This window comes from Oryzias latipes, chromosome 1 (assembly GCF_053564925.1).
Source record: "Oryzias latipes strain Hd-rR chromosome 1, Olatipes_Hd-rR_3.1".
Taxonomy (NCBI): Eukaryota; Metazoa; Chordata; class Actinopteri; order Beloniformes; family Adrianichthyidae; genus Oryzias; species Oryzias latipes.
In genome coordinates, this window is record NC_136237.1 from 42639727 (window position 1) to 42654697 (window position 14971).

The 14971-nt window shown below is 43.7% G+C and overlaps 1 protein-coding gene across 2 annotated transcripts; it reads left to right on the forward strand.

The window, feature by feature from the left end:
* The first annotated feature begins 7309 nt into the window (after nucleotides 1-7309).
* Nucleotides 7310-14492, forward strand: LOC101159968 (NACHT, LRR and PYD domains-containing protein 12-like). Of its 2 annotated transcripts, none has more exons than XM_023956202.2 (14): nucleotides 7310-7480; nucleotides 7658-7829; nucleotides 8118-8216; nucleotides 8325-8491; nucleotides 8571-10380; nucleotides 10573-10746; nucleotides 10842-11015; nucleotides 11431-11604; nucleotides 11796-11969; nucleotides 12607-12783; nucleotides 12930-13100; nucleotides 13430-13603; nucleotides 13678-13854; nucleotides 14139-14492. In XM_023956202.2, the coding sequence occupies exons 1-14, from the start codon at nucleotides 7378-7380 to the stop codon at nucleotides 14149-14151; spliced, it is 3759 nt and encodes a 1252-aa protein (XP_023811970.1). In that variant the 5' UTR covers nucleotides 7310-7377; the 3' UTR covers nucleotides 14152-14492. The 2 variants fall into 2 exon arrangements, with proteins under 2 accessions (XP_023811970.1, XP_078810631.1); XM_078954505.1 differs by having other exon boundaries at nucleotides 7430-7480; nucleotides 7690-7829.
* The last annotated feature ends 479 nt before the right edge of the window (nucleotides 14493-14971 follow it).

Sequence of the window (14971 nt, forward strand, 5' to 3'; positions counted from 1 at the left end):
ACGGCATTTCTCCCAGGTTTTTAATTAACAAAGGAATTTGTTAGAATAGATAGAATCTCACCATTACTTTTTATAACAGCAACAGAAATGTTATCAATACTTCTAAATAACTCTGGTTTCTGTAAACTCAATGTTCTGGGAGAACAGTTATTGATGACTCAGCTGGCAGACGACACGCCCACATTCATGAAGGACAGTCATCAAACACCTGACATCATTCAGAACCTGGATTTCTTCTCTAAAGAATCTGGTTTCAAACTGAATCTCAGCAAATGTGAATTGTTGCCAGTTCTCCATTCTGATCAGTCAGTCCTTCATAACATTCCTGTTAGGACTGCTGTGAAATATATTTAGTTCAGATCACCAAAGACAGTAAAACAATGGAGGAAATGAACTTATGGAAAACTTTAGAAAAATGTAAGTTAATGTAAACATCTGGTCACAGCGAGACATTTCTATTCAGAGTGTTTCTCACTAAATTAGAATGATGATCCAGATTCATATATCCAGCATAGGAAAGCAATAAACCCGAACAATTTCAACTTCATCTGGAAAAACAAAATTAATTCCATAAAAAAAGAACAATAATTCAGGATTACAGTGAAGGTGGACTTAAAGCCTCAGACTTAGAAAGTTTGGATGCTATGATTCAAATGAACTGGCTTAAGTTTTTTCTGCAAAATGGGAGAAATATTTGGTTTCATATTCCTTCAAACATCTTCTCTCCTCCTAAAATGTGATTTTGATTACAGAAAACTTCCTATTAAACTTTCTACTCATCATCAGCAGCTGTTACTGTATGGAAACTCCTCTACAAACATAACTGTAGTCCACACAATACTCCATATGGAACTGTTGGGATATTTTATGTAGGAACAAATCAATATTTTACAAACATTGGATTGATGACAGTATTTGGTCATTAATACATATTATGAATGATAATGGAAACATTATCTCATTTGAAACTTTTTCCAGTAAATTTAAATTAAATGATAGAAAACAATCCAACAATGTGATCAAAGCCTCAGACTTTGGTCCAAATGTCCTCCAGTCTGGTTCATGATGTTCAAGTCCAGCTTCCATCTCTGTTGTTTGATGGTCGACCGCTTAACTCAAAACTATAGAACTCATTTATACGATCTGAGAACTGTTTCCAACAAACAAACAAACATCATTCTATGTCACAGAGTTACACAAAAGAGGAAATAAGACACTTAAGATCTCAGTTTACTAAACATCCCATTTTTCCAAAATACAAAGAAATCCATTTTAAAATAATGCAGTTTATCCATACAAGGAACTATTACACATATGTTTTGGTTTTCCAGAAAATAACTGTTGTTTCTGTGACATAAATATAGAATCACTGGATCATCTGTATTTTGAATGTGAAATTTATTGTATATTGTATATTGAAATGTGAATATGTTTACAGTTTTTGGGAGGATTTTTTTTGTTGGTGCTCCTCAAAGTTTCCTTTTCCTATTTCTATTCAATTACAAAACACTTAAATTTTAAAATCCCTGCATTGGCTCCCCATATGCTTCAGGACTGATTTTAAGATACTTTTAACCGTTTTTAAATGTCTTAACGGTCTTGCCCCTTCTTATTTATCAGACTTTTTAGTAAGATATGAACCCTCGCGGACCCTGAGATCCTCTGGCTCTGGTCTGTTAACCATTCCATTTGTAAAAACTAAAACCTACAGAGAGGCTGCGTTTCAGCACTATGGTCACCGTTTATGGAACAGTCTGCCAGAGGACCTGAGAGCCGCAGAGAGCATTAATGCTTTTAGGAAAAGGCTCAAGAACCATCTGTTTAACCTGGCTTTTAGCTAATGCTTTACTGCTTTTATGTATTTATTCAGTTATTTATTTATACGTACTTTTTATTTTTATTTTATTTATTTATTTATCCATTTTATCTTGTTTTATGAACTTGAACCTGATTTTTAACGCGTTTATTTAATTTACCTTATTTCAATGTTTTATTGTTTTTATCAATATGTTTACTTGTTTATTCTCATTTTTATTCATTTTTATTTCCGGTGCTTCCTCAGCTGGAACCTCTCCCTCTGGGTCGGCGGCTGTTCAGCCACTGCGGCTCTGGATGGGGACCTGCATCACCGCTTAGCTGTGGTGGAGCGGTCCCCGCCTGTGATGCTGCATTTGGCTGTCTATGCGGCTGTTCACGGAGGGGGAGGTTCCAATTATCAGCGTTTCCAGCATCCTGTTTTTGTGCTCAGCCTATTTCTCATTGTCCATTGCCATCACTTAAGGGGTGGGAGGTGTGAAAGGAGTGGGGGGCTAGGTACGGGGAGGGGGACCCTATTTTATTTTATTTTTTAAATTTTTGGGCTTTTGTATTTTAATCATTATTTTTTATATTTTGTTGTGTTTTAATGTAAAACACTTTGTGCTATATTTTTAAATGAAAGTGCTTTATAAATAAAGTTTGATTTGATTTGAAGTGATATTATATGGAGTCGTTTCTGGTGATAATCTATTCGACTTGACATTCAATACTTTATTAATATCTGGGAAATGTTTCATTCATAAGAGCAGATTCTTAAAAATCAAACCAATATTCAATAAATTTCATAAAGAAATCAGTTTATATTTTAAATCTCTGAAATTAATAAAAAACAAAAATGCAATAAAACTGTCTATTTTCATTGAAGATCACATGTTGTTTGACAATCCCTAGTGTTGTAAACTACACTTTTAATGTTTCTTATTCTTTTATTTGTATTTTATTCTTCTTTGTTTCTTTCTGTTGTAGCCATGTCTATTTTTGTTTGAAGTTCAATAAAAAAAAAAACTTCGTGCTCTTGTTTCTCTTTTTCTACTCCGATTTTCTAACATATTTTGAGCGCCATCTAGAGGTGGCTTGTAAAACTACACATTTAAAATAACCTTGAAACCCTTCAAAAAATAGACACTAATTTCAAAAGAAAATGTGGCAGCTGGACCTTCATTTGATCCTAGAGAGTAAGTGGATAACAGATTAGCACATTTAATAGATTTCATTTTTTTTATTGCTAATTTACTCTTAGGTGAACTGCTAGTTTTACTGAATGTATTGTTTGATATATGTAAGTAATGTGATGTAAATATGTAATCTTATTTTGATCTTTCAGGGAGATTTTAACATCTATAGATGAAAAATAGTCCTTAGGCTAACTCTGACATAATGACAGGAATGTTTATTAATGTCTTGTTCCTGTAGCCAATAAATAAAAATAAAACTGTTTTTTTCCACAAGTAGTACTAATGTGTATTAAATACATTTGTTTCATCAGGGGTGTCAAATTATTTCCCTAATTGTGATTAATTACAGATTATTTAGCGTGGTCATTTTTATCACATTAATCTCATTTTTATTCTATAGCTAGTATCTCTCGTGTAAACGATAATCCCTGATAAATAGTTTGTTAAATTAATGGTTGATGAAGGTCTGATCACGTCTGATTGTTATTCTGGGATATTTTAAAAACTCCATGTGTCGTGTTTGTGGATACATTTGATCTTGATGAGGTAGCAGTCAGTGTGACACGGATACTTTACAAGTCCAGTTACTCTGTAACTTATAGTTACTTTAAAAACTGCAGTCTATCCTTCATGTATGGGACATGGTATCCCAGGAAGCAATGGGGCATTTGGCTCATTTTTGTCACTTCTTCTAACCAGTTTTTAGACATGAAAGAGATCTCAGTGAAAACCTTCTAGATGAGGTTATTTTAAAGTAGGATAGCATGTTCTCCCCCTGCATGTGTGGGTTTTCTGCTGCTTCCTCCCACCGTCCAAAAACATGCTTCACAGGTTCATCGGTTCCTCTAAATTGTCTCTGGGTCTGAATGTGAGACTGTATGAGTGTGATTGTGGCCCTGAGACAGACTGGCAACCTGTCCAGGACGTCCCCCGCCTTCATCCAAGTGGCCAGAGTTCTGTAAAATATTTGGATAAAAAGAAGACACGATTGAACAGAAATCCAGAAATCTGTTTTCGTAGGTTTGTTTTCTGAGTCCTTTCGCCAAATCTCTGTGTCAACAGAACAAACTCACTGAAACGTCTGTCGTCACATCATGCAGGAGGAATGAAGATGGGAATCAGTTTGAAGGTTCTAAACTTTCCAGTTCTGGAAAACAAATCCAAAAATAACCCAACAGAGCTGAGACGGTCTGCTGATCCCTTCATCTGAAAACGCAGACGAGTATTTCTGACCACAATCCTGTCACTGCATGACCGATGAACCATGAAAGTCTGGCTGTGTTCTCTGACAAACATTTTCTAAAGAATGGTTTCTTCCGTTGGTTCTGCACAGACCTGAGGTGCCGTCCTGCGTCACACATGAATTCAGAGATGAAGCTGCAAGTTTCGCAACAGTCAGCTGATCAGGAGCAGTCCGACTGCATTTCAGAGAACAGTTTAGCTGCTCTGGATCTGAAGGAGAACCTGGTTCACGGGCAGCAGTGGCTCAGACGGTCCAGCAGGTCGCCAGTCCGCTCCCCACAGTCCACCGTCGTCGTGTCCTTTGTTCAAGACACTTCACCCCCCTGCCTCCAGTGTGTCTCCACTGGTGGATGAATGTCCCGGTGATGGTCAGAGAGGCCGTAGGCGCCAACTGGCAGCCACGCCTCTTTCAGTCTGCCCCAGGGCAGCTGTGGCTACATCAGTAGCTACCATCATCACCAAGAATGAATGAATGGTCACATGATGGACACATTGGAAGAACTTTGAGCTTCTGGAAAAGAACAGATAAATCTAATCCTGTCATGAAAACGAGGCAGACCCAGACGCTGGAACCCAGAAGGAGCACAGGAGAACGAGAAGGTAAGTTAGAAGATTTATTATTCCTGGATGAGTTTCCAACAAAGATTGGTGAAGTGGAGTCCAGTGGAAGAGAGGAGCGATGAGGAAAGGGATGCTCGGCTGTGGCGTGGCTGGAGGGACTCGGCAGAGAACGGACTTGGAGAACTTGACGTGGAGGCCGTCAATCAGCAGTCGTGGCGTGGGGAGAGCTCTGGAGCTGGAACACAGGTGGACACTTGTGGATGGTAATTCCTGAAGGCAAGGCGTATAACATGAACGAGATACATGGGCGACCAGACTAGTACTGTAGAGGAGCAATGAGCTGGCAATGAATGGTGGATCTGGATCTCCCTAAGAAGGACTGGAGCTGATGAGCTGAGTGTCCACAGCTGCTGATGATCAGGAACAGAGCAGAGAGGGGAGGGGGAGGAGAGCTGCCATAGGCACCATGACAAATCCACTATTTTTATTAAATAGCTCAGTTCCAAAGCCCTTTCATGATGTCATCGTGTAAACAGACAAAACACAAACAGAGACACAACATGACCCCGCTCACCGAGCCTCCCTCCACCTGTCAGGAGGCAGCAGGTGAAACCGGGACGCCTCACATCCAGCACCCTGAACACAAAGAAACAACAGGAACTCTGAATTTAGGAAAAGATCTGAGCTGCATCAAAGAAAATCATTAAAGGTCATCACAGCTCATGGAGAGAAACGTCTGACATGACGTGACTCCCGGCTACAGAGATCTCCTGACTTCCCGAGGGCAGGAGATCTCTGTAGCAGGGAGTCCAGAGGAGTCTCTGAAGATCTGGAAAGCTCCCGTTAAAAGTCCAGATCTGTCAATCTCCTCCAGGACCAGGATGTCCTGAGAGCAGAGCGGACATCTCTGTCTCTGTTTCCTTTCCTAAACCACACAGAAACAGAGGAGAGACTCTCATCACCAGAAAGGATCAGAAGATCACTTTGGTTTCTCTAAGAGACTTTTGAACGTCTGGATTGTGTTTGAGCTCAGATCTTCAGACCTCCAAAAACGTACATTCATCCACCATTTGGACCTCAGAATCCAAAGTGACAGAAGGAACGTCCTTCTTCCTACAACTCAAAATCCAACTCAGATTCTAAAAAATGTTCACCTCAGCAAACCACGTGTTCCATGTCTGATCTGTGACATCATCCATGATTTGAACCGATCAGATCAATAATAGATCAATATCGTCTGCGTATTGAGTTTATCAGAGACCAAGACTCTGACCATCTGCAGGTCAGAACGATTCAAATCTGTTTGCAAACAGCATCAGCGAGTCCAGAAGTTTTCAGTTTGTGATCGAGAACCCAGAGGGTGAAAAGCAGAACTGCATCCATAAAAACAGGAGCTTTTCAAAGTAAAAGCGCCTCATGTCTGACAGAAAACTGGAATCTGCTCTTCAACTGCAGATGCTGAAAGGTTTTCACTGAAACACAAGTGAGGGGTTCCTGACTGAAGGTTCTGTAGACTCCAGGTTCTGAAGTTCTTCCCTTATGAGTCACTGGAAACAAACATTCAAAAACTGCTGAGGTTCTTTTTGAAAATGTCAGATTTTTACAGGAAATGCCTTTTTTGCAGTTTTTTACGATTGTTTACACTCTAAAAAAAACATTCACATGAGTTACAAAATTTTACACCAAGGTGCAAAACAGAACCACAGATTTGCACAACGTGACACACAACGCCTGCATGACTCCTTTTGCAAAGCGTTACACACAGTGATTTGTCAAACTGAACAAACATTTCAACACAAACGGATTGTGAGGTTTCTTCCTTGTTATTACAGAGCCCCGGATTGCCAATGACCTCACAAATACCCAAACTGGAAACTCACATCCACACTGTGTGGAAGCACACGTGTGCTGATCTGAACACGCAGCACTCAGGTGTGCTGTGACAGGCAGCAGGTGAGTTCACCTGTGTCCATCAGAAATGGAAGGAGCTAGAAGAAGAGTGAGGAAGACTCTGATGATAGTGTTCCTCTTTTCTCCATTTGTCTCAAACTAGTCATGAAGGTTGTTGTGTGTTTGTCACTATTTTGTGTTGTCATCAAAATGATCCCTTACACAACAATATCTGGCCAAATATCTAGCACTATTTCTTAAAACTGTGTTTTTCTACAATTGTGTTTTTTAGTTCTCACAGACTGTCTGCAACAGTGTCTGATCACTGATGACTGTGTGGGTTAAAGGAAAACCAACAGCATTTTCACAAATACGTGTGTATGTTCAGACTGAAGTGTGTCTTTTTGCAAACAATCTAGGAATTCTGCTAATTGAGTGTGCTGTTTCAGATAATCGTGAATGTATTTTGAGAAATGGAAGCCGGTTTTTGAAATTGAGTGGAAACAATAAAATAAAACTGTAAAACTGCTGTTTGTTGTGGAAACTCACGTGAATCATGTTCAGCATCTGAAAGACGTTTTTGTTTGCTGGAACTGGTTCTACAAGATGCCTCCAAGTGCAGAAAACACGCAGCGAAGCCGCTGGAGGACAGTTGGAAACTCCTGTGCTTAAGCCACGCCCACACGATGACATGAACCTCTGTGATGGAAGGAGGAGCACCTCTGTTCCGGTAGAACAGGTACGATCCAGACAGACGGAGAGGGAAGCTGCTGGGGTTTGGACGCAGGAAGCAGGTGAGAGTTTCAGGAACGTCCTTCATGTTCTTTGATGCTCCTGCTGTGAGAACCTGAAACAGCAAAGTCAACGCTGCTTAGGACTGTTGAGAAGAACAGGGCGTATGTTGGCGTGTGTGTTTCTGTGCCATATATTTGTGTGCTTTGATGTTGGTAAATAACGTCCACGTCCTTCAGTGTCTGATGTTGGTTCAACCTCCAACTCCCAGTGGAAGATGAACGTCTCAGGAGAGGTGGAGGTGGAGAAGGGAGCTACGTCAGCAGCATCCAGCTGTCAGCCGCTGAACAGTGAAACATCAACGCAGGAACATCTTTGCTGCCGTTCTGACTCTGATCCTTCAGACACAAAGTAAGAACTTTGAGAAAACAAAGAAACGTTTGAAAAATGTTTCAGTCCTGCAAGAAGAACTGTGTGTGGGTGGGTGGGGGGTCCAAAATAAACTGTCCCGGATGTGGAACCAGAATTTGTTTCTGTGTTAAATCATTGCTGTGATCTGACCCACAGTGGAGTTCATCTCCACAGAGGTGGAAAGTTGAACCTGTCCACTCCAACCCCACCCTGAAAGCAGCTCACATTCCTGCAGCTGCTCCTGGGGGGGAGGAACTTTACAGTTACACAATCTCTTTGTGTCCCCAGACATGAGCAGGGAGAACGAAAACTTCTGTCTACCGCGAGCAACTGGTCCAAAGCCCACTTTGAAAACTTTGCTTCTGAACTTCAACCTTCAGACACAAAGTAAGAGAGTTTGTGAGGATCTGTCACAAAGTCATCAGAAGATGACACGGGAGAAACTGCATCACAGATTCAGACACAGAAATGTCATCTGTGGGGTTTTGTTCACAGAGAGATGGTGAGCAGTGAGGAATTTGAAGATCAGCTCTCTTCACATGAAAATGTTCTGGAGGTTCCAGCCTGTGAGCTCGGTGTCTCCACCTCCAACCAACAGTGCTGCTCCGAGGGTGAAGAACGCTCTGGACGGCAGGCGGATGTTCCAACCGCAGATGTGGAGAGTAAGACCAGACATCTTTCAGCTTCCCTAAAAAAATCAACACAGCATCTCACTCTCATCCCTCTTGATGTTTTTATCAGATGTTAGAGTGAAGAAAAGTTTTGAAGAACATCAGACCAACCTGAGAAGAAGATGTCAAAGTGTCACTGAAGGAACCGAGACAGCAGAAAAGGAAACCTTCTTCCATGAGATCTACACAGAGCTGTACATCACAGAGGGACTCCCCCAAGAGGTCAATGCCCAAAATGAGGTGGACCAGCTGGAGAAAAGCTCCAACACCACCCAGGACACTCCAATCAACTGCCACCAGATGTTCTCACCTTTGAATGACCACCATGGATCCATCCGAGTGGTCCTAACGAGCGGCGTTGCCGGAATCGGAAAAACGTTCTTGGTGCAGAGGTTCACCCTGGACTGGGCTGGAGATGTGGAGAACACAGACGTCAGTGCTGTGGTCCCTCTGTCATTCAGGGAGCTGAACCTGATCGCTGACGAGCAGCACAGTCTTCTCACACTGATCCAACGTTTCCATCCGACGTTCCTGAAGATCCCAGCCGAACAGCTGGTGGTCTCCAAACTTCTGTTCATCTTTGATGGTCTGGACGAAAGCAGACTTTCTCTGGACTTTAAAAACAGTCATGTGATGTCTGATGTCACGCAGAAAACCTCAGTCAATGTTCTTCTGGCAAACCTCATCCAAGGACATCTGCTCCCCTCATCACTGGTCTGGATCACTTCTCGGACCGTGGCAGCCAATCAGATCCCTCCTTCCTGTTTGGACAGAGTCACCGAAGTGAGAGGTTTCCGTGAAGCACAGATGGAGGAGTATTTCAGGAAGAGATTCAAAGATGAAGATGTGTCCAGCAGAATCATCGCCCACATAAAGAAGTCAAAGATCCTTCGGGTCATGTGTGAAGTCCCAATCTTCTGCTGGATCACTGCTGTGGTTCTGGAGAACGTGATGACCACCAAGAAGAAGGTAGAGCTGCCTCAGACCCTGACCGACATGTACTCACACTTCCTGATGGTCCAGTCAAAGAGGGGCAATGAGAAGTTCCATCAGAGGAATGAGCTGACAGAGAAAGACAAGAAAGTTCTCCTGAAGCTGGGGAGGCTGGCATTTGAACACCTGAAGAAACAAAACACCATATTCTCCCAGGAAGATCTGGAGCAGTGCGGTCTGGACGTCACTGAGGCCTCGGTGTACTCTGGAGTTTGTACTGAGATCTTCAGAAGAGAGTGCGAGATCTTCCAGAAACCGGTCTACAGCTTTGTTCATCTGAGTGTTCAGGAGTTTCTGGCTGCAGTTTACATGTTCCACTCTTACTCCAACAAGAACGTGGAGGTCCTGGAAGACTTTACTGGGGCTTTCCAAGAAGGATCAGCTCAGCCATTCAATATAAAAAAAATACTTAAGCCTCATGTTCCACCTCTGAACGTGTTTCTGAGGAGAGTCCTGGAGGAAGCCATGCAGAGTCAGAGCGGCCACCTAGACCTGTTTGCTCGCTTTCTTCACGGCCTCTTGTTGGAGTCCAACCAGAGACTTTTAGGCCTTCTGGGTCTTCCAACGCAAAATCCCCAAACCCTCCAGAAGGTCATCAGCTCTCTGAAGGAGATGAAGAGTCCTGACATGTCTCCTGACAGAAGCATCAACATCTTCCACTGCCTGATGGAGATGAAGGATCTCTCAGTTTACCGGGAGATTCAGGAGTTCCTGACATCAGGGACCAGCTCTAGGAGCAAGCTCTCGGAGATCCACTGCTCGGCTCTGGCCTACATGCTGCAGATGTCAGAGGAGGTCATGGAGGTGCTGGACTTGAGGGCGTACAACACGTCAAACGAAGGTCGACTGAGACTCGTCCCAGCTGTGAGGAACTGCAGAGCAGCACGGTGAGCTCAATTTCACACCTGGAACTCTTTCTGCCTCAGGAAGAAAATTAGTCCAAGATCCTGTTTGTGGTTCTTAGAGTTTTGTGGGCGTATATGTTTTTGATGGTTAAATACGTCCTTCTAAGATTTGGTTCTCTCTGCTTCGCTGATGGAAGCTTCAGAGATGATGATCTATTTCTCTGTGCTGTACAGACTTTCTGGGTGTGGACTCTCTGAGACTCACTGTGAAGTTCTGGCAGCAGCCATGAAGTCCAACCCATCCCATCTGGCAGAACTGGACCTGAGCAACAATGTCCTGGAGGGTCCAGCGGTCCAACATCTGTCAGCTGGACTGGAGAGTCCAAACTGTAAACTGGCGGCTCTGAGGTAGGATGCACGTGTACTGGGGTTTTTTGGATGAAACCTGCAGAAGGTACAACCTTCCAACAGAAACTTGGACGTCTGTCTTTGGTGTCACCCAGGCTGAGGGACTGCAGACTGTCAGTGGTCAGCTGCTCCGCTCTGCTCTCAGCTCTGAAGTCCAACCCATCCCACCTGACAGAACTGGACCTGAGCAGCAACGACCTGCAGGACCCAGCAGTAAAGCAGCTGTGTGGTCTTCTTGCAAGTCCTGACTGTAAACTGAAGGCGCTCAGGTCAGATGTCCTCTTCGTACTTAGAATACCTGAAAGAAAGATCTGATCTATTTTCCCTGTTTTGATTGGATTTGATTTCAATTGGTTTGGTTTGATTTAATCAGAAATATTTTATTGGATATTACTGGATTAGGTTGGATCTGATTCAATATGATTTATTTTGATCTAATATGATTTGGTGTGATGGGATATTATTTTATCGGATTGTTTTCCTTTTATTACAATTAGACTTGATTGGATTCAATCAGATATGATTGTGTTTGATTTAACTGGATGTGATTCAATTTGATTGGAAACGATCAGATTTGATCATTCCACTGAAGTCACGTCGTCTTAACTGTATTTAATTGTTGCATGAGTGACCAGTTGCACATGTTAGAGAAAGTCAGACGGATCCATTTTCTCCTGGTTTCAGGCTCAGAGGCTGCAGGTTGTCAGACATCAGCAGTTCTGCTTTGGTTGCTGCTCTGAAGTCCAACCCGTCTCATCTGACTGAACTGGACTTGAAAGACAACAGGCTCCAGGATTCAGGGATGAAGCATCTGTGTGGTCTCCTGCCGAGCCCAGAATGTAACCTGAAGGCTTTGGGGTCAGATCATGAAGTTTCAATAGATTCCAACTTGAGCGTTTGAGTCCTGCTTCCTCAAAGAGGAAGTCTGATGTCACACGACCTAAACATGTGAAATATTTAAGCAGAAACATACTTTTCTTTAGGCTCTGATATAACTTCAGTCTTTCAGAGCAGGAACATCTATTGTATCGTCTACATGTTTTCTTCAGGTTGGAAAACTGCAAACTGTCCGCCGTCAGCTGTTCCTTTCTGGGTCCGGCTCTGACCTCCAACCCATCACATCTGATAGACCTGGACCTGAGTTATAATGAGGTGGAGGATTCAGGACTGACGCAGCTGTGTGGATTTTTGGAGAGCCCACAAAGCAAATTGAAGAACCTGAGGTCAGCTCTCCATTTTCAATTGGGACTGCAACCCATGATTTCCCTAACCCTAACTCTAGCAATAACCCTAACCCTGACCCTTACCTTAACCCTTACCTTAACCCTTACCTTAACCCTGACCCTAACCCTAACCCTTACCTTAACCCTTACCTTAACCCTGACCCTTACCTTAACCCTGACCCTAACCCTAACCCTTACCTTAACCCTTACCTTAACCTTGACCCTAACCCTATCACTAACTCAGAACTCTGATCGAAAAGCTTCCCTAAATGTCTGACAAACCAAAGGCCAGATGGGGATCAGAGAACCTTGATTTCTGGTTGTTTTGGAGACAGAAATGAGGCGGGAATCATCCTTCCTCTGCTCCACAACCAAACCTCCCACATGTCAGAGCGTCACAGCATAAAAACCCAGCAGGCTTTGGACAGAGCAGGAGCTCCTTCCTCTGAAAATCTCATAAGAATCTGCACAGTCACCTGACAAAAATGATCTTTCTTCTATGAGAGAAATATCATTTTGATGTTAAATTCTGTTGTTTTTCTCAAATTCACACATTTCTTGTTTCTTTCTTCTTTTAATCTTAACAGCATTAACTTTATTCTGTAAAGTTTGCTGAGATGTTTGAATGCCTCCTCAGGCTGAAGGACTGCGGCCTGTCGGGCGTCGGCTGCGCCGCTCTGGCTTCAGCCCTCAAGTCGAACCCGTCCCATCTGACCCATCTGGACCTGAGCTGGAACAACGAGCTGCAGGATTCAGGAGTGGAGCTTCTGTGCGGTTTTCTGGAGCGTCCAGATCTCAAACTGAAGACTCTCAGGTGCGCTTACTGTGTCCGGGGTTTTCCGGTTCAGTTTGTTTGTGTGCTGAACACATTCAGAACCACATCCTGAGTGTGGGTTCTTGTTAGTTTGGACCAAAGATGTGGTGACTCAGAGCAGTTCTGATGATGCCTTTTGTGTCCAGGCTGGAGCACTGCAGTTTGTCGGCTGCCAGCTGTGCCGCTCTGAGCTCGGCTCTGAAGTCCAGTTCTTCTCTGGTAGAACTGGACCTGAGCTTCAACGAGCTGCAGGATTCAGGCGTGAAGGATCTGTGTGGTCTTCTGGAGAGTCCACACTGCAGCCTGAGGACTCTGAGGTGGGTCAGCAGGGATGTCACGCAGTTTACATGCAGCCTCTGTTCATCAGTTTAAACTTCAAATGTTTCTTGTTGAAGAAGCTTCTTCATGAAGTCCCAAATTTGTTTTCTGCATTTGACCCACCCCTTTGGGTGCATTCACACGCTGTGGTCTAACCGATCCAGTCCCTTGTGCTGAGGGACAAACAGCAACAGTGTTTGCTATAACCGAACTGGATCAGAACCCACCTCCCAGTCTCAGGGTGGACACTTTTCCATGACGCCACAGAGCTGAAGAACACAGAATCTGAGAGAACCGGTTTGAAACGCTGTTGTCTGTGAATCTGCAGGTTGCAGATGTGCAGATTGTCGGAGCTCAGCTGTGCCGCTGTGGCTGCAGTGCTGAAGCCCCGCCCGTCCTGCCTGACACACCTGGACCTGAGCAACAACGATCTCCACGACGCAGGAGTGAAGCAGCTGTGCAGTTTGCTGGAGGCTCCCCCCTGCAGCCTGGATGCCCTGAAGTAAGCAGATCCACCTTCTTTCACAATGAACTTCAACGCTGAGCCGAACATCAAAGCCTCCATCCCGGATTCAGGTTGAAGAGCTGCAGGCTCTCCAAGACCAGCTGCTCCGCTCTGCTCTCAGCTCTGAAGTCCAACCCGACGTCCCACCTGAGAGAACTGGACCTGAGGGACAACAACCTGCAGGACTCAACAGTGAAGCAGCTGTCCAACCTGGTGGAGAGTCCACACCACAAGCTGGACACTCTGAGGTCAGTGGAGGCGTCAGGTCTGAGCTCCTATCTGCTCCACTGTCGGTAAAGGTTCTCCTTCATTCAGGTCACCTGGTCTTGAGGTTGAGTCATGGCATCTGGGCGTGAAATCAACATCTTCACCATTCTTAATCTGATCAGTGACATGTGGCCATCAAACAAACAAAACCTCTGCTGAGATCTGTTGAACAGACCAGCCCACCCTCTGACCTTCAACTGTGACCTTCATCGCAGACACTGGTGAACGATTTCATTTGTTGTTGTCTTCTTCTTCTTCTTCACAGATGGCTGGAGTGATGTGCTGTGATGGTTCTGGTCCAGATGGGCAAAAAAAACTTCAAACAAGTTCCTTTTTTCTTCTCTTGTCCATCAGTTGAGCCAACAGATCATTGCTGAGGCCCTCTAGTGGTGCAAAGATGTTACTGATACAATAATTATGTAGCTTCTGACACAAGAGGTGTTTATTTATGTAAACCTCTTTTGTATTGGAGGCTAAACTTTATATTTAATATATTTGTGAGCTTTTGGTTTGGACCAAATTCTCCTGCAGGAGAATCCCTGACTCAGCGTGTTTTTGAGCCAAGCTGCATCAGGTGTGGACGAATCAGCTTCACAATAAAGACTTATGCACGTTTTAAGGAGTCAGAAAGTCAGTTCCCTTTGGTTTCCAGATTCTCATCGCAGCTGGATCCATGAGGACTTTGGGAAAGAAAACCAAATGAAACGTCAAATGGCTTCATGAGTCCGAATCTCAAAGACTCATCCGGGAATCTTTCTGGTCTGAAATCCACTCGTGTCTGAAGCGAAAGCAAAAACAAAAACTTCAGAAAGTCTTAACCTCAACAAATTAAACTTCCAAACTCTGGCTCTTAGAATCTAATAACCATCATTTTATATTAATACTTCCGTCACCCTACCCGCCAATTTTAACCGCACCTTAGACATTTAGGGCCCCTTGGTGTGGAGGGTGAGGGGACGTCACTGTGAGTAATCAGGAGATGTCCCCTTAGTGCCCTACCCGCCAATTTTAACTGCACCGCCCTTAGTACACACACCCCTCCGCCCTCAATATATACATCCCGACATAAACACACACACATGCACACACACACCCTCT

Excerpts from the sequence above, each read along its gene's own strand:
- LOC101159968 (XM_023956202.2), top strand. The coding sequence starts at position 7,378 with ATGAACCTCTGTGATGGAAGGAGGAGCACCTCTGTTCCGGTAGAACAG. Across the intron at positions 10,381-10,572 it reads AGGAACTGCAGAGCAGCACG|ACTTTCTGGGTGTGGACTCT; the intron begins GTGAGCTCAATT and ends TGTGCTGTACAG. Across the intron at positions 13,604-13,677 it reads TGCAGCCTGGATGCCCTGAA|GTTGAAGAGCTGCAGGCTCT; the intron begins GTAAGCAGATCC and ends TCCCGGATTCAG.